At 45.0% G+C, this 27669-nt stretch overlaps 3 protein-coding genes across 7 annotated transcripts in view; 1 reads left to right on the forward strand and 2 right to left on the reverse strand.

Annotated features, from left to right (window-relative positions):
- Positions 1 to 8258, reverse strand: part of cep295 (centrosomal protein 295) — a 23705-nt gene extending 15447 nt beyond the window's left edge. For 4 of the 5 annotated variants that reach the window (XM_047391425.1, XM_047391426.1, XM_047391423.1 and 1 more), the window contains exons 1-14: positions 7887 to 8258; positions 6618 to 6818; positions 6370 to 6494; positions 6197 to 6290; positions 5984 to 6097; positions 5758 to 5898; positions 4614 to 4797; positions 4343 to 4528; positions 3966 to 4199; positions 3733 to 3827; positions 3058 to 3258; positions 2892 to 2968; positions 2073 to 2820; positions 1789 to 1972 (exon numbers count right to left, since the gene is read on the reverse strand). In XM_047391425.1, coding sequence (XP_047247381.1) covers positions 1789 to 1972; positions 2073 to 2820; positions 2892 to 2968; positions 3058 to 3258; positions 3733 to 3827; positions 3966 to 4199; positions 4343 to 4528; positions 4614 to 4797; positions 5758 to 5898; positions 5984 to 6097; positions 6197 to 6290; positions 6370 to 6494; positions 6618 to 6818; positions 7887 to 7985 — 2683 coding nt within the window. In that variant the 5' untranslated portion in view covers positions 7986 to 8258. The remainder of the gene's footprint in view (positions 1 to 1788; positions 1973 to 2072; positions 2821 to 2891; positions 2969 to 3057; positions 3259 to 3732; positions 3828 to 3965; positions 4200 to 4342; positions 4529 to 4613; positions 4798 to 5757; positions 5899 to 5983; positions 6098 to 6196; positions 6291 to 6369; positions 6495 to 6617; positions 6819 to 7886) is intronic. The other variant, XM_047391424.1, reaches the window with a different exon arrangement.
- A 1444-nt stretch (positions 8259 to 9702) lies between these two features.
- On the forward strand, positions 9703 to 20635 carry med17 (mediator complex subunit 17). Its single transcript, XM_047392272.1, has 13 exons — positions 9703 to 9841; positions 11113 to 11360; positions 11520 to 11683; positions 14409 to 14628; positions 14706 to 14842; positions 14934 to 15015; positions 15134 to 15286; positions 16392 to 16522; positions 16699 to 16883; positions 17137 to 17274; positions 17357 to 17474; positions 17561 to 17720; positions 19341 to 20635. Exons 2-13 carry the CDS (start codon positions 11126 to 11128, stop codon positions 19547 to 19549), a joined length of 1932 nt encoding a protein of 643 aa, XP_047248228.1. The 5' UTR covers positions 9703 to 9841; positions 11113 to 11125; the 3' UTR covers positions 19550 to 20635.
- Positions 20636 to 27500, reverse strand: LOC124884375 (V-set and transmembrane domain-containing protein 5). Its single transcript, XM_047392273.1, has 4 exons — positions 26656 to 27500; positions 24738 to 25064; positions 21811 to 21954; positions 20636 to 20873 (listed from the first exon to the last, which is right to left on the reverse strand). Exons 1-4 carry the CDS (start codon positions 26729 to 26731, stop codon positions 20842 to 20844), a joined length of 579 nt encoding a protein of 192 aa, XP_047248229.1. The 5' UTR covers positions 26732 to 27500; the 3' UTR covers positions 20636 to 20841.
- Positions 27501 to 27669: the final 169 nt, after the last annotated feature.

A 27669-nucleotide genomic window follows, 5' to 3' on the forward strand; every position in this document is an offset into this window, starting at 1 on the left:
GCAGTTGATTTAAAGGAGAATTTTAAATTATATTCTGGATTTAACAGGGAGCCAATGAAGGGAAGCTAAAATAGGAGAAATATGATCTCTCTTTTTAATTTTCATCAGAACTCTTGCTGCAGCATTTTGAATCAGCTGAAGGTTTTTAACTGCATTTTGTGGACATCCTGATAGTAAAGAATTACAATAGTCCAGCCTTGAAGTAACAAATGCATGGACTAGTTTTTCAGCGTCACTCCTGGATAGGATATTTCTAATTTTGGCAATGTTCTGGAGATGAAAGAAGGAAATCCTAGAAACCTGTTTAATATGGGATTTAAATGACATGTCCTAGTCAAAGTTAACACCAAGGTTTTTTACTTTATTATCGGAGGTCAATTTAATGCCATCCAGGTTAAGTGATTGACTAAACAGTTTCTTTTTTAAAGACTCCGGTCCAAAGATGACAACTTCTGTCTTGTCTGAATTTAGAAGCAGAAAATTTAAAGTCATCCAAGTTTTTATATCTTCAAGACATGCTTGTAGTCTATCTAACTGGTTGGGTTCATCAGGATTTATGGATAAGTAAAGCTGAGTATTATCAGTGTAACAGTGAAAATTTATCCCATGCTGCCTGATAATTTGACCTATTGGAAGCATATATATAGTAAAGAGAATTGGCCCAAGTACTGAACCCTGTGGTACTCCACAATTAACCCTGGAGTTTAAAGATGATTTATCATTTACATGAACAAACTGGAATCTGTCAGACAGATAAGATTTAAACCAGCCTAGTGCTGTTCCCCTGATACCTACAACATATTCCAGCCTTTCTAAGAGAATATTATGGTCGACTGGATCAAATGCAGCACTGAGATCTAACAGAACCAGAACAGACACAAGTCCATTATCTGAGGCCATAAGAATATCATTAGTGACTTTCAGCAGAGCTGTTTCAGTGCTATGATGAGCTCTGAAACCTGACTGAAACTCTTCAAACAGGTCATTGCTGTATAAATGTTCACACATTTGATTAGAAACTATTTTCTCAAGAATTTTAGATAAGAATGGAAGATTGGATATAGGTCTGTAATTTTTCAAGTCATCTGTGGTTCTGATCCATTTACTAAAGATAGATTAATCATATCTAAAATGGGGCTGGTAATCAGAGGGAACATTTCCTTAAATAATTTGGTTGGGATTGGGTCTAACATACAAGTTGAAGGTTTAGATGAAGCTAATATTTCTGATAACTGATCATCTCTTCATTGTGGCCCTTTGATTGGCTGGGATATATTAGGCAGCACATGAACATGAACACACGACTGGATCAGAACATCTCTCAAACTGCAACTCTTATGCTTTGTTCCCAGTCTATACTGATCAATATTCATCAAGGTCAAGAGACAGCAGGGAACCGGTGACTGGGTCATGAGCCGGCAAGTCTCATGAATGGGCATCAATAACTGACCCGTGTGGCTCGATCCAACAGACCAGCTACCGTGGTCAGACTGTTGAGGTTAACGGCTGGTTCTGACAGTAAGGCAAGGCAGTTTGTTGTGGACCAATCAGGGTGCTATGTAGTCATAATGTTGTGCCTGATCAGTGGAACATGCAGAGGGAGACAGTGAGATATAGTTTGGACCACACTGTGCTTTTCATGTCTGACATGGGACCTCAGGGACCAAACTTTCCTTCAGTTTTCAGCTACTTCATCTCTGCTTCAGATCACAACATTTTAGACTTGATCACTTTTTCAACTTATAACATCAACAGAGTTTCAGACTCAAAGGAACTTGGCAGCAGAACCTCCAACTCCACGGTCAGACTGGGTTTGTTCAGGGAAGTCGTCTGCCTCCTCAGGGTCCTCCAGGTGTGACAGCGTTCCTCCATTTGACTCCTCAATTGCTCTCAGCAGGGACGCCAGCAGCGTCAGTCTTTTCTGCCTGATGTCCTCAGACTCCAAACCTTCACTGGGAGCATCAGGATCACTCTGGGGGTGAAAGGAAAACATCAGGAAGGTTAAGGAGATCCTCGTTGCTAAAACAGTTTTAGATCAGAACTATGATGTTTGCAGTGATGCTGCCTCATACCTGTTCATCGGTGCCCATCAGAGCCTGCAGCGTCTCCTTCTGTCTCCTCATCTGTTCCAGCTCCACCTCTGCTCTCCGCCTGTCTTCCTCCTGAAGCTTCTCCTGCAGCGCCACCGCCTCCCTCTGCTCAATCACCCTTCTCTGAGCCTCCTGCAGCTCTCGTCTCCTCCATTCCAAGTCCTCCTCTCTGGAGATCAGGGATACAGCCCGCAGTCCTGGATCCAGAGGTACAATGTCTGGAATAATTTTTGGACCGGCAGGTTGGGACGGATCAGAGGGTGACGAGGTGCTGGATGAACCATGTCCTGTGGGGAACTTGAAAGGCTCTGCGGTGACCCGGGAGGGTCTCAGTCTCTCTGGTGAGTGCTGTGTAGCTCTCTGCAATATGCCGTCAGTGAGCTGAGCTGTAACATCTGGTCTCCGTGTGCTGAACCTGCTTCCAACAGACTCCTCCAACAGGAAGCAGGAGCCAGAGCTGCTGCTGGAGGCAGGAGGTGGAGGTGAAGCTGACAGGTCTCTCATGGCAAAGTCCACAGAGGTTTTAGGTTGAGCGTCTGAAGGCACTGGAGGTGTAGCAGCGGCCTGAGGAGGGTGTTCAGACCCAGGATCAGACAGACACGGGGGAACGAGGCCCGCAGGGTGAACAGGAGGCCGCAGTAAGGTGGTGGTCATGTTGTGGCGGATCCACAGAGCTCGCTGGTATTCTTCCAACCGCAGCCGAGCCACTTCCACTGATCTCCGGTGAATCCTGAAAGATTTCCTTTATTCAGTTTCAGTCAAACATCTGCACGGCGCCGAAGGAGAAGAAACCCAACACACCTGTTCTGCTCCAACAGGCGGCGCTGATATTCTCTGAGCCTCCTGGTGGCCTCATCTTCACCCGCAGGACACAACGCCTGCAGAACACAAAGCAAGTCAACTTCTTCTTCATACCATCAATATGTTCACACAGAAGCTATGATCTGCTGTGTATATTTGGACCTACCTCACAGGTCAAACCCGTCCGGACCTGATCCTGGACAGGAATGTGTGATTGGAGAAGGGGTGCTTCCTGGGACACAGCAGCTTTCAGCTGCTCCCTCTCCTGCTGAGCCTCCTGCAGCATCTGCTCCAGTTTGGCTTTTTGCTCCTCAAGGTCCTGGAGCAGAACATTCTGCTGCCGTTTCTGCAGCTCCAGCTCTGCTTCCTCTCAAACAAACAAACCCATATGAGCTGTTATTACCACACATAATCAAACCTTCAGCACAGATGGTCCATCTGATGGAAACGCTCAGGATTTTCTAAGGCTGTGCCAATCTGAGACAAACTGGTTTGAACTGGGAAAATAGGTCATCATCACATCTCAGATGTTTCCAACAAGTTCAGCATGAAGCTTCTGAACGGCTCATTGTGTTCCAACATCAAACAATTGTGTTTGTATTTTAGCTGCAACCAAATGATCCAATCCAGTGATGGGAACATCTGGATGGATCATTTTAGAACCTTCAACACCTGAAAGGACTAAGACGGCTCCGTTCTACAGGGCAGCTTTACTGGGTGTAACAAGTAAGTACACCCAGAATTGAACTGATTAGATTGGTTAATAAGATTTCTGTTTAACCAACATGTGAGAGCTTCACCTCAGCCCACCATTAATTCACCTTTATCTCTATAGCCTCACCCTCTTCATACGTTCTTCAGCTTCTTGGATTCTGCTGAGAAAAACACCAGGAAGTGGACTTTCTGCTGCAGGTTGCAGTTCTGATGGTTCTACAGCTGGATGAGTCAAATCCAAAAAACATGTCAACAAGTTGATTCGCTTCATCTCACCAGAAATTGTTTTACATAATGATAGAAGGAGAACAAATCTACATCGTTCCTTGTTATAGAGACAGAAGAAAGTTAAAGACCAACTTGGTGGAAGGATGGTGGGCTCTCCGATCCTGATGAGGGTCCGTTTGTCCATCTCACTGGTCAGAGATCCAGTTTCGATGCTCGTGTCCCGCTCTGGGATCAGGTCTGTGAAGTCTGTCGGTGAATCTTCTGCAGGAATGCGAGTGCTGCCGTTAATCCAGTCGTTCCTTTGGCTCCGGATACGATCCAGGAGTTTCCTCAGCGCCCGTCTGGGAGGAGGCTTCAAAGCTTCTACTGCAGGAAAAGAAAGGAAGTTTCAGTCCTTTGGGCGGCTGTCAGTCTTCCAGGACATTGTTTCATGTGTGAAACAAGAAGCAGATTTATGACTTAGGGACATATTTATTCAAAACTCTGTTCCATCTGATGATTCTCTTCACCTTCAGCCAATCTTTCCTGCTCACTGCTTCCAACTCCATCCTCAAAGTCTTTCTGGATATTTTCTGCTTCAGGTTTGGTGTTTTCATCCAAAGTAACATCTAGTTCTTGATCCAGGTCCTGGCTGGTACTGGATGAAGCTGGAAGAGGCTCAGGTACCAGCTGGACAACCAGGTCACCTTTAACCCCTGAGATCAGAGATGATTGAGATGCAAAGAGGATTACCACTAAATAAACTCCCAGGTGAACACCAGACATCAGGACGGCCCTTACGTCTCTCTCCAGTACACAGATCCTCAAAGGCAAACTCCATCTCCCTCTGGAACTCCTCCCTTGTCTCCTGCCTCTTGAAGAGAGGCTGGAAGATCTGAGGTGGCATCTGGGACACCTGCTGCCTCCTCCTCAGCAGGTCAGTCTGCTGCATGTGCTCCAGCTCAACCAGCAAATGCTCTCGATCCTGAACGAAACCATCAGGCACCCATCAGCAACTAAAGGCTGCTGTTAAAGATTTTTACAAGCAGCTTTTAGATTTGGTGATCGTCGGATTTCTGAGAAAAACTATTCATTCTCTTTAGCTTGAAAATACATTTCAAGTCAAATCAAGAAAAAAGACAAACCCAAAACTCAAACAGAGAAGCTGAGTGAAAAAAAAACTGAATAGAAGATTTTAATCTGAAAGATGCAGCTAAAAACCACTGAATTCCCCAGAAGAAACGGAGTTTTCAGACAGCTCAGTCTCTCTCTCTCTCTCTGACTTCAACAAACAGCTGATATCATGAAGGTCTTCCCTCATCCCACTAATGACGAAGGCCAAGGAAAGACCTCCGAGGAAACAACCGATGTGCGAAGCGTGGACTTCTTAGCATGATGGAATAAACGTTTACAGACACTTTAAACTGACGTTATAAATAGATGCTACATCATTGCACAATTTATCAGTCATCTGTGTTTTTTTCTTTTGTTTTTGAAATGTTGCTCCTGAAACTCACACCACCAACACTGTGACAACAAATAATACTTCGGTATATAAATCCATCAGCCGGGAGAGGAATTAGGCCGATATTGGCCATTGAGAGCAGATTCTTACGGGCGGCGCAGCGTCGGCTGCAGGTATAGCAGAACTTTCAATAAGCTGTAGCTTAGTGAAGAAAATCTGTACATCATCAGTACTGGGAAATCCCTCATTTCACAGGCTGTGAAAGATGCAGCAGATCTTTAAATCTGAGGCGATTCGCCTGAAATGTTTACCTGCAGGCGAAAGCAAATGTTTTCTACCCAAAGAAATGTTCTGATCCGAGGTGAAAAAGAACTGATCACTAGAAAATAAAAACACGTTTACCAAGAAGGAAAACATTGGCCTGACATATTGTTTACTGGTGGTTTGCAACAGCTCAGTTGTTGGTCAGGTAAAGCGTACCTGAATTAGCTGCTCCCTCCTCAGAGCCTGCCTCCCCCTGAGACGAGCCTTCTCCAACTGCTCCTCTCTCCTCCTCTGTTCTTCTCCCTGTAGGTCCTGAAGTCTCCTGGCTTCCACCTCAGCTTCCTCTCTGGCATCAGGCTGCAGATGCGACCAGACCAGAGATTAAACATGTCTGACAGCAGCTGCTGAAAAACCTCCCTTCAGCCCAAACCAGGGAGCTGACCTGCACTGTATCCAGCTCTTTCTCCACTGTGCTCTCAGGCATGTGGTAATGTGTAGCAGCAAAGGCATTCAGATCTGATCTCTTTACTACATGTGGCTTCTTGGGATCGATGTCCTGCTCGAACAAGCAAACAGTTAACGCTTCGACAGTCCTGCTTGCCTCAAAGAGGAAAATCAATCTGAACATTGTTAAAACATTGGGATTTTTCAACACCTGGATGGGATGAGGGATAGGCGGTGGAAGGCTGGCCACTTTAGCTGATCGTTCCTTTTCCTTCTGCAGCACCTTCTTCCTCACATTGATGGATCTAAAAATGAAGGAGTGAAGTGAACATTGTGTCTCTTCTTAACAAATTCAAACATGTAAACATCTTGAAGGTTTCTTACTGTTTTTGTTTCTCCTGCTCTTTAATCCTTTGGATTTTGAGCTCCTTCAGAGCTTCACGGTAGCGCTCCTCAGCTTTGGCATGATTCTCCTCCTCTCTCTGAGCAGCAGCTGCCGGATCTGGTTCCTAAAGCAAGAATATAAAACTTTCCCCTCAGCTCAGATTTCTAAGTAAACTGCATCATGTTAGCCAGGACACCACTGCTGTGGCAGCTTCATAAAGAAGCCTCATCAAGCTGCCGTTGCTCACGTTTTCTTTGGCATTCCTGTGGCTCTGGCCAAGCAGCTGGAGGCTCTCCTGATAGAAGCTCTGCAGTGTTTGGAGCTTCTCCTTCTGCTGTCTCTCCCAGTCCTCCCTCAGCTGCTCCTCCAGCTGCCGTAGCTCATGCTGTCGTCTCTGCTCGACCTCCTGGCGGATCTGCAGTGCGATTTCCCTCTGCTGCTCCCGGACCTGGGCATGAACCCAAAAAGCTCGGTCGGAAACAGGTTCTGAATGACGAAGGAACTAAACCCAACTGAAGCAGTTTGAAGAACCAGCAAGGCAGAACACAGTAGCTCAGGATCCAATCTGAGAGCTCTTTATATTAAAGGTTTTCTGCTCAGTCACATCTTAAAATACCAAACTTTCCAGGGACTTCTAGTCATATTTTGATGACATTTGAAAAGTTTTCATACATTCATGAACTTATGAACTAAATAACAGATTTATTTAGACAACTGACTCAATGTCTTACTGGTGGTTTATAGCGCTTATAAAGTAGGATCAAGCTCTTCTCCTGTGGAATCAGCTCCTGGTTTTTGTCTCTGAATCTCCATTTACTTTTAAAATTAGTTCAAACTTTCCCTGCCTCTCGCCTGCTGGAGATCAGCACCAGCTCCCCCGTGACCCACTATGGAATCAGAGGTATAGAAGATGAATGAATAAAAAACTTTGGTTTATGATGAAGCTTAGAATTAAAAGGGGCCTGGGTGCTATGCTTCTAGTTATGGGCCCAGTATGGAGAACACACTGACAACTAATCCTCACTTCGCTATGAGAATGTATAGGTTATCTGCAACCACTGCCCCCATTAACTACAGTGTGTCTTTCTGTTAACTCCATAGAAAGTACTCCAGGCCCAGTTCTTTTAGCTCGGTCCTTTCAACCCACAGCCAGCCACTCATCTTGGGTTTGGTTCTGTTGGGGCTTTCTGGGAGTTGTTTTTTTCCACTGCCACCACATGCTTGTTCGGGACAAGGGAGGACATCAAGATGAGGATTTTATTTGAGTTTCTTTTAACAGACAACTTTCTACTATTTCCGGCATTTAGAACCACCTGAACCTAACAGCTGATGATGGATGAACTGAACTAATAAAACAGATTTAACTCAACAGATTAACTTGAGTCTACATTGTGGATGTTTGTTGGATCCGTTTATTCTGTAGATGATTTAAGATTAACTTTTTAATAAGCGAATAAATATGACCCAGATCTGAATCGGAACATGGGTTGAAGCTACAGAACTTTCCAAAACCAACCTGCTGGATTCGTAGTTTTCTCCTCCTTTCAAGCTCCTCTCGGATTATACGAGCCTCCTCGTTGGGACTCAGTCTTAATTTCGACACTTTTCTCTTCATTGTCCCCAGAAATGCTAACGGACATTTTTACAAAGGCGAGTCTGGAGGCTAATTAGGCTAATCGGGCTTCTCTCCGAATTCAAACTGTCTTTGTTTCGGGTCGCAACAATCATCCCGACCCACTCAGACACTTACAGCGGGAAATAAAAGCTTAGTGATATCGTAGCTAGCAGAAAATATCAGCTAAATGCTGCATCATTACAAATATCTTCGACGATAACGTCTAATCTCCAAACAAAACCGACCGTTCGTGTTCCAGACGTCATATCCGGTGGTTTAAATTGACGCCGTACCGCCTTAACACGTTGGTTCCTACTTACAAGACCTTTTAGATTTGTTTGCATATTGCTGATTATAATTAGACTGAAATAATTGTTTCATGAAATATTATGGAAAAAAAATAATAATATGTTTCATTAACTTGATATAAAATGTTTAAACACACAAAAGGTCAGCATGTTGCATTGGAGGCGGGTATGAAAAACGTTAGGGGCTGTGACGTTGTGACACCAGACCTGCACCATTTTCTGTCACCGGCAAACAAGTGATCATTGCCAGCGACGTGGGCGGTAGCTTCTAATGAACGACGTCAGCAGGCGGAAGACTCTCTTAATGAGGGTGGCGCTTCAAGGGCTTTGTGTGTTTATTTTGTGGTGAATTGCAAAATTATGTGACGTTACAAAAAGAGATATAAGGGATCCCAGACTGGTTACCGCACAGGCTGAAAAATATGGCCGTTTCCCAGGGAGAGTATACTACAACATAGCCACTTCATATTCAATTCAATTCAATTCAAAAATACTTTATTAATCCCAAAGGGAAATTAAATGTTGTAGCTCATATTATGAAGGTTTCTTCAAAGAGACGTTGTAGATGCTGATGGCTGTGGGCAGGAAGGATCTCCTGTAGCGCTCCGTCTTACAGCAGATCTGAAGAAGCCTCTGACTGAAGACATTCTGTTGTTGTAGGACAGTCTGATGAAGAGGATGCTCAGGGTTCTCCATAATGTTCTTCATTTTATGAAGAATCCTTCTTTCCACAATGATCTCCAGAGGTTCCAGAGGAGTCCCCAGAACAGAGCCAGACTTTTTTATCAGCTTGTTGAGCTTTTTTAAGTCCCTGGTTCTGATGCTGCTTCCCCAGCAGATGATGGCAGAAGAGATCAGACTCTCCACAACAGACTTATAGAAGATATGCAGCATCTTGCTGCAAACACTGAAGGACCTAAGCTTCCTCAAGAAGTACAGTCTGCTCTGTCCCTTCTTGTAGATGGCTTCACAGTTGCATCTCCACTCTAGTCTGTTGTCCAGGTGAACACCGAGGTATTTAGACTCCTCCACCACCTCCACTTCTTCTCCCATGATAGAAATAGTTTTTGACTTATTCCTGTTTCTCTTAAAATCTACAATCATCTCCTTTGTTTTAGTCACGTTCAAAATGAGATGATTGTTTCCACACCATGCCACAAAGTGGTCCACCACCTTCCTGTACTCAGCTTCTTGTCCATCTCTGATCCACCAACGACTGCAGAATCATCTGAGTATTTCTGCAGATGACAGGAGTCTGTCTTGTACTGGAAGTCTGAGGTGTACAGAGTGAAAAGATATATATATGCATGCGTGAACACATACCTGTATGTTTAAATGTTTAAGTAATGTGAGCCCTATAAAATGAAGTGGTTGTATCTTAGCGGGGACATCAGCGGCCAAGGTGGCAGCCGAACTACGTGCCCCGGCGTATAAATGATGCAGACCCTCTAGTTCCTGTGTTCGTAGCAGAGTATGAGCCGCACAGCGCTCTAAATCTGACTCGTTTTAGCAAATAAATACTCATATTCGGGTCTATTCTGAACAGCGGTGAGCTTTATTCAAATAAAAGTTCTTTGAAGTAGTTTGATCTGCTCCCCGGGGTTCTAGTATTGAGTTATTTCATGTCGTTGGATTAGCAAACAGCTAAGATGAGCTAATATTGCTACGTTGAGGAAGGAAGACGATAAATGCAGCTAATTATAAGACATCCTGAGTATGGAGCTGGCTCCTTTATAAAACATTAGACACAAGGTTTCTTGTATGTTTGGATCGGTGGTCCCTGAGGCTGTTTGAAGGTCTTCATTTGCTGTTTTTGTCACTTAGTTCCGGTTCGGTTCTGGAACATTTCAGCATGTTGTTTCCTTCAAAAAGCCACAACGTCCTGATGTTACCGTAGTTTGGTCTCTCACAAAGAACCCGTCTCCTATTTGTGCGGCGGTTCGGTTGTAATGCAGAGAACCAGAATATCAACCGGAAGCCCAAAAGAAATGCCTCAAATTAAAGATAAAGGGGTGATTGAGAGAAATACGTCCTTAGCTTCAGAACTTAGTGGAGAAACCTTTTTGTGTTTAGGGATGTTCTGTAGTTGGTCACTGGTTCTGCACGCTGTCCAGCTGGGATTTTGGACCACTCTATGTAGGAACAACCTGCCTCCTCTGTAGGATGTGGAGACCGGCTTGGAGACTCCCTGATCGACGGCTCGTTTATAGACACTGTTTTGTTGCTGAGTGGTTTTGGGTCACTGTCATGATGGAAGTCATCTTCCGTGTCCTGACGAGGGAAGACATCTGATTTTACTCCCTATAGTGGCCCCTCAAAGCAGTGAAGACGTGCTGTTCCATAAAAAAACGGCCCAAAGTATAATGCTTCCACCTCCGTGCTTGACCGTGAGGACCGTGTAGTCTGAGTCACATTTATCTGTTCCCTTGTTTGGGTCGAGTTGATCCCAAAGAGCTGAATTCTGGTCGCATCTCTGATGTTCTCTAGAAAAACAAGATGGCAGGGGTTAGGTTGTAATGACCCTAACCCTATCAGTAGTATTCTTTGTGACACGCTGCTTTCTGAGGTTGAAGATGAGATGCAAATCAATTCTTTTGTTTGTTCTAGATTATCTGTTGATATTCTGCTCTTCTCAACTAGATGAAAGCATCTTGAGCATTGGAGATGTTGGGTTTCTTTGATTGGGAGCAACCTAAAACGTTAACTTTACAAAATCAGCAGGATGTTGAATGGTCTTTCTATACAAGGTGTCGGTATCTTACTGGCTTTTCATTGTGTCAAAAGTGATTTGGTGGTTGAATCCCTCCTCCTCTCTGCAGCCCTGGTCTGGTCATGTCAGGTGGTCCAGCTGTGAGGATCAGCATCGAGTCTTCCTGTGAGAAGCAGGTGCAGGAAGTGGACTTTCATGGCACAGAGACATACGTCCCTCCTCTCTCCATGTCCCAGAACCTGACTAAGTTGGCCCAAAGGATCGACTTCAGCCAGGGTTCTGAATCAGAGGAGGATGGGGGCGAGGGTGAGCCCGGAGACAGAGAGTGGGTCAAGCAGGAAACAGAGGAAGAGGAAGGTAAGACAGTATAAAAGGGAGTGGTTTGTGAAGCACTGAGCTGCTGTTAGAGCAGTCAGTGTTGTACTTTCCAGTTAAATCTGTAACTCAGGTCCGAGGCTGAAGACTTCATTAAAACTGGAATTTCTTAAACATGTGAATATTGGTTTATTTTCTCAGGCACGGTGAAGTTTCAGCCATCTCTTTGGCCCTGGGACTCTGTGCGAAACAATCTGCGCAGCGCCCTGACAGAGATGTGTGTGCTCCATGATGTACTCAGCGTGGTGAAGGAGAAGAAGTACATGGCCTTGGATCCAGTGTCTCAGGATCTGACCGCTGGAAAAGTAAGCTGCTAGAAAAATTCAGATGTTCAAAACCGTACGTAGACACGTCACCTCAAACGTATTCTTCACACATCCCAGTTTGCGGTGGATTCTGCGCAGCTGCAGGTGGCGTTTGGACCGCCCGGTCTCCGCCCATAAATACATCTGCACAGTAGTACAAATGGCACCCATGAGTGCCCAAATAACCATGGCAACGGGGGTCAGTAAGGCAAGGAAGAGGAGATTCACTGAATATGAAATACAGATCTCAGCATCCGAGATGAAGGCAAAAAGTTCAGATTCCTCTGTCAGTATTTCTCCCGGTATTAGTGATACATTTTAAAATGTGAGAGGAAGAAGGTTAAATGACAATGTTTAACATTTTAGCCACAGTTTAGGGGAACTTTCTTTATCTGAGTAACATCTGGATGAGGCCGACCCATATGGCTGGCATGGCCCGGTTCAAGGATGACTGGTAAATACCCGACCTGTCAGTCAGCTCCCTCTGAGAAGCTCTGGTTGAAAGGACCGCAGGGTAGTGAGAACTGGAACTGGTACCACAGACCCACGGTTCCTCCTGGTTTCCCTCTGGACCACTGAGGCCAGCTCCAAGATGATTGTCCTGGACAATCTGAACCAGCTGATGAACCATGCATCATCATGTCCCAGCAGGTCAGGAGGATCTCCAACTTCTTCCATTGGTGATGTCCTCCAGCTGAACCAAAGCTGCCATCGTTCCACAGTTAGGAGCAACTTTAGCAGCTATTTATGGACATGTGTGGTTGTCTCCAGCTGGTCCACCTTAGGAACCATCAAACCTGACTTGTTAGGAGTTCATCTGCTGATCCGACATCATTTTATTCTCAGTGAGAATGAAAGTGTCCCTCAGATGATTCACATTCATTTTCTGCTCCTCAGCGCTCAGACCGAGGAGCATTTCCATCTACAGGAGACAGAAACAGAGGAAGTTTCACAGTTTCCATCATTTTCTGATGTTTGTTACGTTATTGAGGCTGAATGTGATTCAGTTTCATCGCTCTGGTTTAAACCATAAAAGCTCAAAGTCATGAAGAAACATCAGGTTTGATGCTCCATGAATTAAACTGGATGGAGTCATATTTCAGTGGATTTAGGGGAGGTTTGGTTTTCTGGAGTTTATTAATATTTGATTGATAACGTTTGCATGGATTTATTCACACTTTCACACAAAGTTCATTTTTGTACATGCCAAGTTGTGCGTAAAATATTACGCCGCAAGATTTCTGTACGTAAGTCCGCTTCGGACATGAGGCCCTGGTGTGTAAATTCTAGAGAACGTAGATCCTTAACCTAAGACATTTCCCCAAAGAGCTGCCGATATTTCCAAATCCAGCAGGTTGAATGGCAGACAGAGGTTGAAATCTCAAAAGTATAAACCAAAACAGCTTTAATTCTCACTCTCTCTCACCTTCTAGTTTCTGCAGCAGGTCAGTGATTCATTCAGACTGAGAGCTACACAGTGTTCCACAACGCAGTCATCACTTCAGTATCAACATGCATTAAATCACAACCACAAAGGACTGCTTGAGTGCTAAATATTAGCTAGGTGTCATTGTTTTAAGTGCTTCAACGGTACACAGCTGATGGACAGCACCATTCAAAGGTTTGGACACACCTGTCATAGAGGAATGAGCTCATAACCAAGCACTGGAACGATGAAGATCACTTAGTGAGGTTTATAAAATAATCTTGAAAAGGACGAGAGCAGAAGTATCCTCCAGTATATCGTCTAGTTGCTGAGTGTTGTTCTGACTCAGTTCTTTTCCCCTAGAGGACCGAGGAACATATTTATGAGACAGAGTGTGAAGGAACATCTCAACAAGTTAGTGTGAGATCAGACCTTGTTCAGCTTTCTTCTCTGCAGCTGCAGAACCAGCTCTGGCAGGGGACCTACGGTGTTGCAGAGTCTCAGAAGCATAATAAAATAAAGATATAAACATACGTTTTGAGTCATAAGATTATGGAAAGCAAAGCTCAATTCAGTCAGAAGATTTTAGTAAGAAACACATTTTTCCTTCATACATCTTTGTCATTCAACAGTTCTTGCTTATTTGATTACTTTCCACATTGCAGATAAAATGAAGACATTAAAACTAGGAAGCGACAGAATATAGAATTATCTGCAATATAGGTCTATAGATCTATATAGATATACAGATATAGATATATAGCTCCTCTTTGCTCTCCTAATTGCTCTGTACTGTTGAGGCTCTCTAGATGAGCTTCATGAGGTTTTCCAACAGTCTGGAAGGAGTTGCCAGAGGTGGGAATAAAAATAAAGACAAACCAGTGAAGGAGACGGGGTGTCCAAACTTCTGATTGGAAGTGTAGATGTTAGTGATGGGACCTAAAGCTCAGGGGGCACGTTGGGGACATCGTGATGATAGACCAAACAGAGTAATGAAGGAAATGCAGATTAATCTTTCCAACATTTAACGATAATGTTTTCTTAATATTTTGCAGTCGTGTAGAAAACAGTTTCCATTTAGCTTCTTACATCTCTGTGCTTCCTCTGACATCAGTTGAAGCACCTCATTAAAGTCTTCATCACTCAATTAGAGCTTCTGCTCCAAAGAGTGATGCTGTCAGCACAGCCTGGTGTGGCACATTCACGGACATCACTTTTCATCTATGCGTCTTTGCAATAAAAGCTTCAGATGTCCCTCAGTTGTTTTATTCACTCGTTTAATCTGATGTTCTCCTGAAGACGCCGCAGGTGTTCCAGCTGATCAGCAAAAAGAAATCGCTGGCCACTGCGGCACAGCTTCTCCTGAAAGGAGCTGAGAAGCTCAGCAAGTCGGTGGCGGAGAACCAGGAGAACCGGAGGCAGCGTGACTTCAACGCTGAGCTGCTGAGACTTCGATCTCAGTGGAAACTGCGCAAAGTCGGAGACAAGATCCTGGGAGACCTCAGCTATCGGAGTGCAGGTGAGGAGGACAACACCTGGTACTCCAAAGAAACCTTTGAGTTACATTTGGTTTTAACCTTTAATTGACTCATGCAGGTTCCCTGTTTCCTCACCCTGGAACATTTGAGGTGATCAAGAACACCGACATTGATCTGGAGAAAAAGGTCCCAGAAGACTACTGTCCCCTGGATGTCCAGATTCCAAGTGACTTAGAAGGATCAGCTTATATCAAGGTTTGAGCCCAGTTTATGCATAAACATGTTTCTAGAATAAAATACTGCAGTAAAATGTTGAAATGATACCAGTTAGAATGTTTGTCTTTAGGTGTCCATCCAGAAACAAGCTCCAGACATCGGTGATCTTGGAACCGTCAACCTGTTCAGGAGACCTCAAAAAAGCAAAGGAGGTCTGGTTCTGCACACAACCTGAATGAGAATCCTAACTACGCATTTTAAACCAGTAACTTCCCATTCTCCAGTCTACTGTCTTCCCCTTTGACATCCGTCTCTTTTGTCCTTCTTCAGGAACGCAGCCGTGGCACGTCAAGCTGGAGGCAGCTCAGAACGTTTTGCTCTGTAAGGAGATCTTCGCACAGCTTTCCAGAGAAGCGGTCCAGATTAAATCGCAGATCCCACACATAGTTGTGAAGAACCAGATCATCTCTCAGCCGTTCCCAGGTCAGATTGCTGATGATGACATCAGAGTGGTGGAGCATGATGGGAGAAGGTCTTTGTTAGATCTTTGTTTGTTGGGTGTTTGACACACACCACCACCACCAGCATCAAGAGAGTCCTTGTAGACTTGTCTTGATCATGAAACAAACTGAAACAATTCAAGAAAGAAGACATTTGAATTTTAAGATATTTTTGTGGAGCCCAGTTTCCAATCTGGAGAACCTAATTCCAGAGTGAAGATTGGGTTCCTACGGTTCTAATACCATCAAATAAGTGTTTCCCGGTGCGTTATGGACCATCGGACCCATGCCGTGTTCACTGGTGTCACATTAAACTGGGATATTTTCTCATTCTGCAGGATTTCCTGATAAATATGGGAGGTTTCTGAAGCTCCATCATCAGTTTCAGCCTTACCTGTTTATTAGCAGTATCGGGGTGGGGGTCACGTACCTCTGCAAGTGCAGTCAGAACAATTTGTGCACACAAAAACTAAATCTAATTTGAATCCTTGTGTTTTTCACGACTTGCACTGAGACTAAAGTGATACAAGTCCATGAGGTCTGCTTGACTCCGGCCCCTGACTCCTCTTTGCTACATACGGTGTAAGAGCTTCTCTCTAACAGCATAACAAGTACATTTTGCATTTGAAATTCAGCCGAAAAATCTCACATGGTCTACCAGGCTACATGCTCAACCTTGAGGTGTGTGCGCTTTTCCAAAGCTGGGAGCTCTATTCCACAGGAAATGCGCCCGTTCCCCCTTGATGTTCTCCAACGCATGGACCAGACATCATGAATAAGATACTACTGCTGCTACCAGGCTCCTCAATCTCGAGTTTTGTGTGAGCTCAAAACAGGACTTTCATTCTCCATCACAGGTAGTGGAGACAACGCTGCACCTCAGAGGGCCTCTCAAAGACCCTGCAGAGTCCATCCACATTCTGGATGTTTTTTAAAGTCATGGCGCAGCTTTAGGGTGTGGCAAGGGGTTCTAACGAGAGAGAGAGTCCATATCATCTTTGAAGTTCAGCTTTATTTAACTCCACTGTCTGAAGGCAGGCCCAGAGCAACCTTCTTGTTTTTCTGCCCCTTCGTGTTTTATGGTGCAGGCCTGCAGCTGTCCATCTCACTGTGCCACTCAACTGGAGAGAAGAAGAGCAGTCGAGCCTCTCCAGAGAAACCCAAACCAGACGATCATCTCTATGTACTGGAACACAATCTGCATCAGATGATGAGAGAGGTGAGATATCAAACACCTTTTTTTTTTTTTTTTTGATTATGGGATGCATATAACTTGGGTTATCTCAGTAGTACCAGTTTTGTAGATGTTTGAGCTGAACTCAACTGAACCAGAACATGTTACACACGTTTAAAGATGTACAATCACAGTGACTACCTGCCTTGTTTCTGTTTCAGTTCCACAAGCAACAGCTGAGCTCGGTGGTTATGCCGCATCCGGCAAGCGCCCCGTTTGGACACAAGCGTCTGCGCGTGGCGGGTCCAATGGCATACGACAAGGCGGAAATCTCCAACCTGCAGCAGAGCGAGGGGCTGCTGGAGAAGATCATCAAACAGGCCAAACACATCTTCCTCCGTAGCAGGTAATGGCATCAACAAAAGATCTGTGAGCCTGTATTTCCAGGAACTGATTGGGTTTTTATTTGACGTCACAGGCCCGTGATGGGCTGAGGTAAACCGTGCAGCCCGGTCAGTTCAGTTCAAATGCTTTGTGTTAGTGTGTGATTTATGCAGTACCAACTCTGACCAGCAGGTGGCTCACTCACCTCTGTGCCTGTCAGAGATCAGCTCTGCCTCTGATGTCACTTTGGGGCTAATTCTGTCTGTGTCCTGCAGAACAGCTCGGACCATCGACAGCTTGGCCAGCCGGATTGAAGACCCTCAGATCCAGGCTCACTGGTCCAACATCAACGACGTTTATGAGTCCAGCGTCAAGGTGCTCATCACTTCTCATGGTTATGAGCAGATCTGCAAGTGAGTGGACCGCTGGAAAGATGCATTCTATGCTTTGTCCAGGACCTCTCCCATATAATCGGACCATGCTTTCTGTGTTCAGATCCATCCAGCTGCAGCTCAACATCGGCGTGGAGCAGATCAGGGTGGTGCACAGAGATGGACGGGTTATCACGCTGTCACACCAGGAGCAGGAGCTGCAGGACTTCCTCCTCTCACAGGTACCACTTTTTTGTTTCCATCAAAGCGTTTGGGAGGAGTTTGGATTTGCTGAAAGTGGATCATCTGACGGCGCGCCTTGTTTCAGATGTCGCAGCATCAGGTCCACGCCGTGCAGCAGCTGGCCAAGGTGATGGGCTGGCACGTGCTGAGTTTCAGTAACCATGTCGGGCTGGGCCCTGTGGAGAGCATCGGGAACGCCTCCGCCATCACAGTCGCTTCCCCCAACGGAGAGTACGCCATCTCAGGTGAGACTGCGGAGAACGATTGAAGAAGTTCTGAAGACCTTCCACCCTACAGAAAACCATGATCTGCCGAGCTTGTTTTCTGTGCCGCATAACAAGGCTGCAGACTTGTGGCCAAAATATGAAATCTGTTTCAAAAAGACGGTTCTGGTTTGGAGAACGTGTGAAATACTCGAGCAGTCAGTATGTTACCTGCAGCAGACTGCAGTTACATAGGAGGGCAGGAAATCTTTTTTTCTTATAATTGGACTGCTGGGTTACAACTGAACACACTGCCGGTTCTGTCACCTGAGGAACCCGCCTCAGGCTCTAGGTATGGCTACAGCTGGATCTCTCTCATCTCGGTGTCCTCTGGCGCTGAAAAACCATTTCTGTTAGAGACCAGAAGTCACAATTAGAACAGGCCCGGTGTAAATGCTGGTCAACGTTCATGGCTGTGCTGTTTCTTGCTCTGGATTGACGCTACCTCACCGCTGCTGACCGGCTTAGGGGCTAGAGGTGAACGGCCCGGAATGAAATGAAGGTAGAACCTCAGCTGCTACAAGAAGGTTCGGCCCAAACATCGAAAGCGAAGCAGTGGTCTAAAACACGAACAGCTTTACCCACCGACTTTTTGTTGAAATCTTTATTAAATATTTCATACATGTTTTAACTTCATGGTCATCTCTGAGTTATAATAATAATAATCTTTATTGGTCATTGTACATTACAAAGAAATATGTCCTCTGCATTTAAACCATCCCTTACTGGGAGCAGTGGGCTGCCGTTGTGCGGCGCCCAGGGAGCATTCTGGGGCTAAAGGTCTTGCTCAGGGACCCAGAGTAGTAATCTGTGGGATACGAACCTGACCTCTTGTGTTCCCTCCAGAACGCAAACCTCCTGGTCTGGAGATGGGCCGAGGGACCGGGGCTTCTTCTGCAGTAATGCAGCCACTGGTCCGAAATGATTACATATAACAATCTATTTAATGCCTTATTTTTGGGATTTGTGTCACTGTTAGCCTCCTATGGCAGGAATATTATCTCAAACCTGTTCTGAGGAAAACAAAAAAATCCAAAATATGGAGCAGATAGAGGGATGGAACCAGACAACCAGAACCAATAAGGAGGAGTGGGTTTCTACTAGTTACCGAACTCCTAAGACTATCTTGACCCGGGCCCAGGTGAGTTTATCAGCTGGCCTGACTGCACCAGTGGATGACCTCGGAGATGGTTGCTATCCCCGTTATAAACACCAGATGGCATCAAATGATGAAGTTCTAAGGAGGTCATCTGAACAGTAAAACTTTAATCTTCCGAGTTTGGGCCAAAAAAACCCACTAAAAATAATCCCAAACTGATATGGACATAAAACAAGCTGCATCTGTTGTTACATAAATGTTTGCATCAATGTCTGTCCTGGAAAGGAGATCCGTAGAGGTAGAAGTCAGAGAAGGACAGGAGGAAGGACAGGAGGAAGGACAGGAGGAAGGACAGGAGGATACAAGTTGAGGCAGCATTAAGGAATCTCACCTGAGAGAAATGCCTGGAATGCCTAATGTCAACAGTGCAGCCCATTACTCCAGCTAGCACTGAGCTACTCTGTAGAACATCAAATCCTAAACTGAGCTTCTGCTTTTTTCAGTGCGTAACGGCCCAGAGAGCGGCTGTAAGGTTCTGGTCCAGTTCCCTCGCAGCCAGATCAAGGACCTGCCAAAGAGTGATGTGGTCCAGGACACCAAGTGGAACCAGCTCAGGGGGCCGCACAAGGAGGTGAACTGGAGCAAGATGGAGGGACGCAACTTTGTCTACAAGATGGAGCTGCTGATGGCTGCACTGACTCTGTGTCCCTGACTCCGTGTCTCTGACTGTGTCCCTGACTCCGTGTCCCTGACTCTGTGTCCCTGACTCCGTGTCTCTGACTCCGTGTCTCTGACTGTGTCCCTGACTCCGTGTCCCTGACTCTGTGTCCCTGACTCCGTGTCCCTGACTCTGTGTCCCTGACTCTGTGTCCCTGACTCCGTGTCTCTGACTCCGTGTCTCTGACTCCGTGTCCCTGACTCTGTGTCCCTGACTCTGTGTCCCTGACTCCGTGTCCCTGACTCCGTGTCCCTGACTCCGTGTCTCTGACTCCGTGTCCCTGACTCCGTGTCCCTGACTCCGTGTCCCTGACTCTGTGTCCCTGACTCTGTGTCCCTGACTCCGTGTCCCTGACTCTGTGTCCCCGACTCTGTGTCCCTGACTCCGTGTCCCTGACTCTGTGTCCCTGACTCTGTGTCCCTGACTCTGTGTCCCTGACTCCGTGTCCCTGACTCTGTGTCCCTGACTCCGTGTCCCTGACTCTGTGTCCCCGACTCTGTGTCCCCGACTCCGTGTCCCTGACTCCGTGTCCCTGACTCCGTGTCTCTGACTCCGTGTCCCTGACTCCGTGTCCCTGACTCCGTGTCCCTGACTCCGTGTCCCTGACTCTGTGTCTCTGACTCCGTGTCCCTGACTCCGTGTCCCTGACTCCGTGTCTCTGACTCCGTGTCCCTGACTCCGTGTCCGTGACTCCGTGTCCTTAGACAGAGCTCCTGATGTTCTTCCCACCACATATAAACTCTGGTTAAAACACTGTGGAGTGAAGCAGCAGCTCTCGTCCAAAAGAATCAGTCTTTTGTCCGATTTGAATAAAACATGAACAGGTTCCTGAGTCTTGATGCAGCCTGTCTGTTCACTGCAGCATGCTGACTTTTTAACGGTGCCATAAACTGATTTGGACCGGCAGGACGTTCAGCTGTTCATCAAACATAAAGTCTGCATCTGCATGATCCAGATGTTTTCTGATATGTTGGCATTTTGGTAGATTTTTACCAAACAGAACAAGTTTCTGCCTCCTTGTTTCATCTGTGCTGTCAGAAGTAAAACTTGAACTTGGAAATAAAGTCACTACAGCTGCGGTATCGTCACACAGTTGGTTTAATACAGCAATAAATAAGGGATACATTTACATTGTTCCAGAGCCATCTGCAGTGAACACATTCAGTTCAAAATAGAAACATTGCATGTTTTTCTCGTAGCTTCCAGTGACTTGTAATGTTTGCACACCCAGGCGGTTGTTGCAGGACGGAGAGTTTGGACAGTCTCAGCAGGGTTTCAGCACTTCATCACAGAGGCTGCAGCTCTGTTGCATTATTTTCTGCAGAAGAAGAAACATGGAAACATTCTTATAGAGTCTCTCTGACCTTTGGACCATAACACACCTGTTCATGAATATAACTGATAACTTCAAGTTAAATTCCCGCTTCACTCACTTGGTTCTATTCTGAGACTCAATCATGTTATCTAACCTGATCCAGTCTGGCTGTTCTGTTCAGATAGGCGGGCTGTAAACTCCAATCATTAACAGGTTTCTATTAAAACTTCACACCAGACCAGGAGTTTTGCTGTGATTTGGATGTAAGGAAGAGGAATGTACAGAAAACTATTCATTCCAGGACCAAAATCATTTGATTTTCCATAATCGGACCACCTTCTCCAACGGGTCTACTGTGTGAGAGCCATCCTCTCCATGATCAGGTGATGGATTGATCAGAGCACTGCGAGATGTTTAGAGCTTGGGATGTTGTTGTGGAACCTACCCTGTTTAACATTCTCCAGAACTTCTTCTTTGACCTGTCTGCTGGGTTCCTTGGTCTGCATGATGCTGTTTGTTCTCTAATGTTCTCTGAAGAACCTCTGAGGCCAGAACCCAACCCCAACCCTTACAAGAACATTTCTCCTGAGAAGTTTAAAGTCTTCAAATTCAGTCCAGGTGGCATTTGTTGTAACTCCAGGTTTGTGTTTTTCCAAATGAAGGAAGTTCTAACTTCTACCCTGAGGGACACCATCTGAAGCACCACACTTTAAAACAAGACACCACACACAACTTATGGCTCGACGCTGCAGAAGATCCAAAATGTTATATCTGAATGTGAAATAATACTCTAACCAGGCATAACATTATGACCAGCTGTCTAATGAAACAGGGGACCCGTCAGGGCTTAGACTCCATTGGACCCCTGAAGCTGCTCTGTACCTGGCATCAATATGTTAGAGCAGAACCTTCCAGTCCAGTAAGTGTCTAAAGGCCTCACCTGGCATCTGCTGCCTGCGTCCCCACACCTTGATCCTCCTGCAGGCTCTGTGCAGCAGCCACGAGGTCAGCATGAGCAGGCCGGCCACACACATCAGAGCTAAGGCGGTGACCGACAGGTACTGAAGATCCTCATATAGAACCTCTGCAAGACAGAAACATATAAACTCAACCAGAATCAGCTTTCCATTCAGGACCGGGCTTAGCTTCAGGTTATTGTGAAAGAGAAGAAACGTCTCAAAAACATCAAAGAACCAAGATGCAGTTTTATTCCCTCAGTCAGATGATAAAGTACGTCTAGACTTTTATCTCTCGTTTTCATTCTCTGCCTCCCTTCCTTCCTCCCTCCATCACCACTTATTTCTGCCTAAATCAAACCTTTTCAGCTGTTTTGGTGAAACATTTCCAGTAAACTTCTCTTGGTCGGTCCCTGGAACCGTTGACAGAGGAACCAAAGCTGGACAATCACTGTCAAGCTTGTGTTGTCTGTTTACATGAAAACATCAGTACCGGAGCTGCTGCACCCTGGTTCAGTTAGAGAGGATCAACATTCATCTTTACAGAAAACATCGGCAGCAGTTAGGGGTAAAAACAGAGGGCAGACTGAGGGAGACCCAGAAAGATCTCAGAGGTCAGCTGTTGGTGAAGGTTCTGTCTACAAGGCTGCATGAAGAGGCTGTGGTCCTAAAAGGCAAATAAAGGTGTCTTCTACTACGACCTGCATTATAATAAATATTGTTCTGTCATTAGATGCAGGAAACGACCTTTCACTTTAATTGGAGCAATTGAATCAATGATGTCTGAGATTTTAGAATGAAAGTTATCTACCAGCTCATCTACAGTGTTACAGGGCAAAGTGGAGGTAGAAGAGTAAATCTGGTTAAAGGGGGGGGGGGGTTCACCTCTCCTGTGGATTTTGACAGGGAGACCTTTTGTGATGACCTCTCTTTCTCAGCCAACTGGCTGATTGTTTCTGCTGGAGCTGTTGGAGGCAGCGTTATCATTGTTGTTGATACTCCATGTTCTCTGCTGAAGGTCGAAGCTGCTGGTGGATTATTTACTGAATAGAAGAGATTAGATGTGAGACGTCTGGCTCCTGGCTTGTTCAAACAGAAACCATCTTGCTTGAAGAGTTGTCTTTTTTCCCAAACAATATTAAAGTTGTCGATGAAGTTCACAGATGTAGTAGCACATGTTTTTTTCAACCACTTATTAATCATCAGAAGTCTGGAAAAAATCTCATCTCCACAGAAAATCGGTGCAAAGGGTCCTCTGAGAAACACGTTGATATTGAGACCTCCAACAATATTCAGAAGACGAGTGAAATCCTCCTTCAGTCCTTCTGATGTTTTCTTAGCCACGTCATCCATGGCTCCACAGTGTATAATAAGGTTTTCTAGAGACGGGCGCTTTTCTGTGATTGCAAGAATATTCTCTGAGATATCAGAGACCACGTTACTGGTACCAATCAGAACTTCTGTGTTTTTCTTGTTGCAGACGTTTTTAATCCCATCCACAGCTGTGTTGCCCACTATTAGGGTTCTTGGTCTGGTGGGGTACTTTTTCTCTGGCAGCTTAGGAGAAAACTGTTTAGAATGAAGGTTGTTCTCAAACCTTTTATTGTTCTCAGAAGATGGATCATTTTCCTGGTTTTCATTCTGTAGTGGAGCAAATCTGTTCTGGAGGAGAACTCCATTATTTCCAGCTGTCTCACTCCTATCAGTTGTTGTGACAGCAGCTCGCTGTCAAAGTCTCCTTTTCCCAGGAGAAACGGGGACATTTCTCTGTAATTCTGGCCATTCTAATTTATTTAATTGCTGAGATCTTCCAGTGAGTCGTCCACCTTGATTTTTTGGGGCATGCCCCTAAAACATGCCAGGGGGGTCTGCTGGTAGGTTTATTCTCAGTGTTCTGATTGCTGGCTGAGTTGTTGAGCTGGCTGTCACTATTTGGGATCACAGGCAGAGTTGAATCATCGCTGTACCTCATATTCACCTCCACATTCACTTCTAGTCCATGGATTTTCATCTCCAAAACAGACAATTTCTGTAAGAGTTTGTTGAAGTCCTCTGTGGTGAAGGGAGGCATTTTATGCTGATTAGGTGGCGTCAACTTGTCCTTCTTTCAAGTTTGATTATAAAAAACATCAAAATCCTTTAGAAAAAAAATACAAATAATAATAATAATAATAATTGTTGGGAGTCGCTGATAAGAAGTAGTTTTAGTCCAATATTTCTGTAATTTTGGCTAAAAGATAAAAAGTTAAGAGTAAAAGAATCCAAGCAAGCAGGGAGCTCAGGAGAAAAGTATCTCAGCAGGCCGAGAGGCAGAAGCTGAAGTACCAACACATCCACCCTTCCTTAAATGACATGTTCTCTTGTCTTTCCCATTTTGAAGAGTGGCTAAGAGGAATGGCCCTCTGTGTAACATCAGATTTACATCACATTTGGATCACCTGGAAAAGTTCTGAGTAAACCAAACATGGCTCCATTAACTGTACTGTTAGGGGTCATTTTGGAAAAAACTAAATTATTTCTAGTGTTTTTCTCCTTCACTGAATAAATGCTTTTAAATTAAAGATTGTATTTTTCTAGTTTTTACCTCCTGAGATTATGCTGCTGCAATATTTTCAAGATCTTTAGCAGGGCTCCTAATAACTGCTGCACCATTTGCTCTACATCCTGCAAAGTCTGAATGACAACAAGCTTCTATCTGCCTGAAGACTGATGCTTATTGTTCAGCAGTTCAGATCTTCCACACGTGTTCAGTCTTGTTTTTTAATTAGGCTCTTCTTCATCTGATTTGCTGCTGCTGCTGCTTGAATGAAGCAGCAGGCGTTTCTGGATAAAAACAAACCTTTTCGACCAGCTGCAGCTGCTACTGTCTTGTTGCAGAAAATACGGCCAAACAAGAGCCTGGAGGACTCACCATTCACCTTCAGGACAAAGCCAACATCCCGGCTGTTCCCTGCTGGGTCTTCAACAGTGACCACATAGTATCCGCTGTCCTGCAGCCGCAAGTCCGACAGGCCCATGGAGCCGTTATCGCAGGAGTTCACTCTGGTGCTGTAATCCACAGTGATGTTGGTGAACACCCCCGGCTGCCATGTCCCTATAGAGCGGCTCACCGCTCCTGACATAAAGGTCCATCGTATGGTGGGGACTCCAGAGCACGTCACGTCCACTGAGAAGAAGACATCCTCCTGCACCGACCTGACCAGGTTCCTCTGGGAAGAGTTGACAGAGATCGCTCCAGCTGTGAAAGAAGGTGTGGTAAGGATTTAAATCAGACAACAAGCCCAGATGTGCTCACATGTATTCTTTGTTCAATTCCAGGTTTTTTAGCTCAGAAAGGATCAACTAAGCTTGTTCAAACAGGAGGAGGTCTCACTCATCATCAGGAGGATTAAAAGATTCATGTCAGGATAAAACTGCAACGGATTTTAAAAATATGAACGGAGTGCACAGGTCTTACCCAAAGAGGGTCCAAATTATACATACAAGCTCAAATATATGCAGATAATTGGTCCCTTAGCAAGTTGCACCTTGACCACACATCTGGTTGGAAGATCAGCAATATTAAAAATATTATCTGGAATATTTTTGTCTTTAAATAAATTAAATAAAAATGATGAGAATTTTTAAAGAGGTTTTTGGGGTTCATCCTTTAGACAACATTTTACATTAATGGTACATAAATAATAACGTCAATTTTAACATACTTTATATCATAAATGTGAAATACTCTGTATATACCATATATATATATATATATATATATACAGTTAGAGTCATATTCAATAAAGTAGAATATTTGTTGCGATGAAGCTCGTTTGTCAGATTAAAAGTACCTTTCTAAAATAACCTTGAAACAGGTTCATTTCATCCACTTGGTGCAATGCCCCAATACCTCTAGCAGTGAAAGGGCTCCACGGCATGATGCTGCCACCACCATGCTTGACAGTTGGTACGGTGTTCTGAAAACATCACCCTGACTCCTCCTACCCCCACACCTAAAAGCTCAGTAAGGCCAGGAAACCAGGTCATTCTGTTCTCCAAGCAGCGTGGTCAGATGTTCAGCCAGAATGATCTCTGAAGCTCATCATGTGGTCGATGTGCAACCTGCTAAAGAACGTTTCACTAAGAAGATAGACGAGAACCTTCACACAAATCTTGTTCTTATAAAATCATCCAGTTTCTATGTTGTTCAGTCAGCTCCAATAAAATCATTAAAAGCTCCAAATTATTATGACCAAAACGTCTGAGCTGAACTGTATCTATTTCAAAGAAAAAATGGAAAATTGCTCATTTCAGATGTCTGTAACTGGGGAATCTGGTCCCAACTCAAACAAACCAGCAGCTGATGGTTAAAATCAGCAAGAAAAGAAATCTGCAGCCAGAGTGAAGCTTCATATGTACCTTTGGTTCTGTTTTCTGCTGTTCAGCCATTATATGGCAGCAGTTACAGCTGCAGGGTGTGGGTGAACCACCCATGCAGAGCCATAAAAAGAACAATATTTGACAGTCCTTCTGGGTCGGCTCCAGAAAGGCTGTTTTCTGCTCCCTGGTGCTGGGGCAGGAAACTGGTCAAACTGGTTGAGAGTTACTAGCTCTTCTTAAAACCCTAAAACATGACAAGCAGTGAATGTTCTGGTTCTGCTGGTATGGTATAGTTTTCTATTGAAGCTTACGTGGTCGGACAGTCCTGAGGCCAAAGCTGTGCTGCTTCCTTTAACATCTAACATGACCTGCTTCAGCCTCATTAACAGACAGAGCTTCAGAAAATTCTGGTTCGGCTCCTTGAGAAGCAGACAGCCGAGAAAACCCGGGAAAACACAGAAACTTACCTAAATGACACACATAGAGCCAGATGCTGAGAAGCACAGCAACGTCTTGAACATCCCAGAGCCCGAAACGCCACATTAGAACCTCAGGCCCATCTGTCGAACCGCAGCAGAAGAATCCCCCCTTCAGTTATAGAACATTCTGGACCACCTTCCCTGGGTCCTGGGCTTCCCTCGTTGAGGTGCTGGGATCTGTTCGCCTGGTTTTTATTGAGTCCACGTCTCTCAAGACTGAGCAGGATTCCTTTTCATACCTGCACAGGTGAGCTCCGTCCAGCCCACACCCATCAGACAGGCTGAGCCGGAGATTACAGAGCAAACACGCACCGAGTCTCAGAGAGTAACCGAAACCACGCTCACCTGGACGTCCACGGATCCGTGGTCAGAGATGACACCTGGAGGACCTGAACCCCGAGGTCTCCGCTCCGGGACACACCTGGAAAAACGTGTCCAACAGGAAGTTCCCACTTATGCAAAACACCAGAGACAAAGAGCTGACATGTCAGTCCAAACGTCTTAGATTACAGCGCATCACAAATCTGGAATATATTTCATTTCATTACAACCGAAGAACTAATCCAGTTTGGGGGATTTTAACAGTGAGTTGGATTCAGCCTCCTTGACTGAGACTCCACAGAACCACCTTTCTCTGCAGGTCTTCGTCTCCACCAGCTTTAAACATCTCCAGATCCATTCTGAGCAAAATGTCCCAAATTCAAACAGGTTCAATAAGGAGCATCAGAGAATATCAAAGTGTTGCGACAGACGGCTCTAGTCTGGACCACTCTGACACACACACACATATATATATATATATATATATATATATATGTTTATTCAATGTTCTCTCGCTTTATGTCAAGAACATATTAAGAATTCAGTGAAGGACAGGAAGGAAGAACATCCGTTCATTAATGATCACACATTGCCCCCTGCTGTTTAAAATGTGTATTACGCATTTGTTGTCCTGAAGTTACATTTTTTTGTACTTGTTGCTTCCTGAGAAAGTCATCCAGC

This window comes from Girardinichthys multiradiatus, chromosome 18 (assembly GCF_021462225.1).
Source record: "Girardinichthys multiradiatus isolate DD_20200921_A chromosome 18, DD_fGirMul_XY1, whole genome shotgun sequence".
Lineage (NCBI taxonomy): Eukaryota > Metazoa > Chordata > Actinopteri > Cyprinodontiformes > Goodeidae > Girardinichthys > Girardinichthys multiradiatus.

Excerpts from the sequence above, each read along its gene's own strand:
- med17 (XM_047392272.1), top strand. The coding sequence starts at position 11,126 with ATGTCAGGTGGTCCAGCTGTGAGGATCAGCATCGAGTCTTCCTGTGAG. Across the intron at positions 14,629-14,705 it reads CCTCAGCTATCGGAGTGCAG|GTTCCCTGTTTCCTCACCCT; the intron begins GTGAGGAGGACA and ends TGACTCATGCAG. Across the intron at positions 16,523-16,698 it reads TGCATCAGATGATGAGAGAG|TTCCACAAGCAACAGCTGAG; the intron begins GTGAGATATCAA and ends TTTCTGTTTCAG.
- LOC124884375 (XM_047392273.1), bottom strand. The coding sequence starts at position 26,731 with ATGTGGCGTTTCGGGCTCTGGGATGTTCAAGACGTTGCTGTGCTTCTC. Across the intron at positions 21,955-24,737 it reads CTTTGTCCTGAAGGTGAATG|AGGTTCTATATGAGGATCTT; the intron begins GTGAGTCCTCCA and ends TCTGTCTTGCAG. Across the intron at positions 20,874-21,810 it reads ACGCAGGCAGCAGATGCCAG|AAAATAATGCAACAGAGCTG; the intron begins GTGAGGCCTTTA and ends CTTCTTCTGCAG.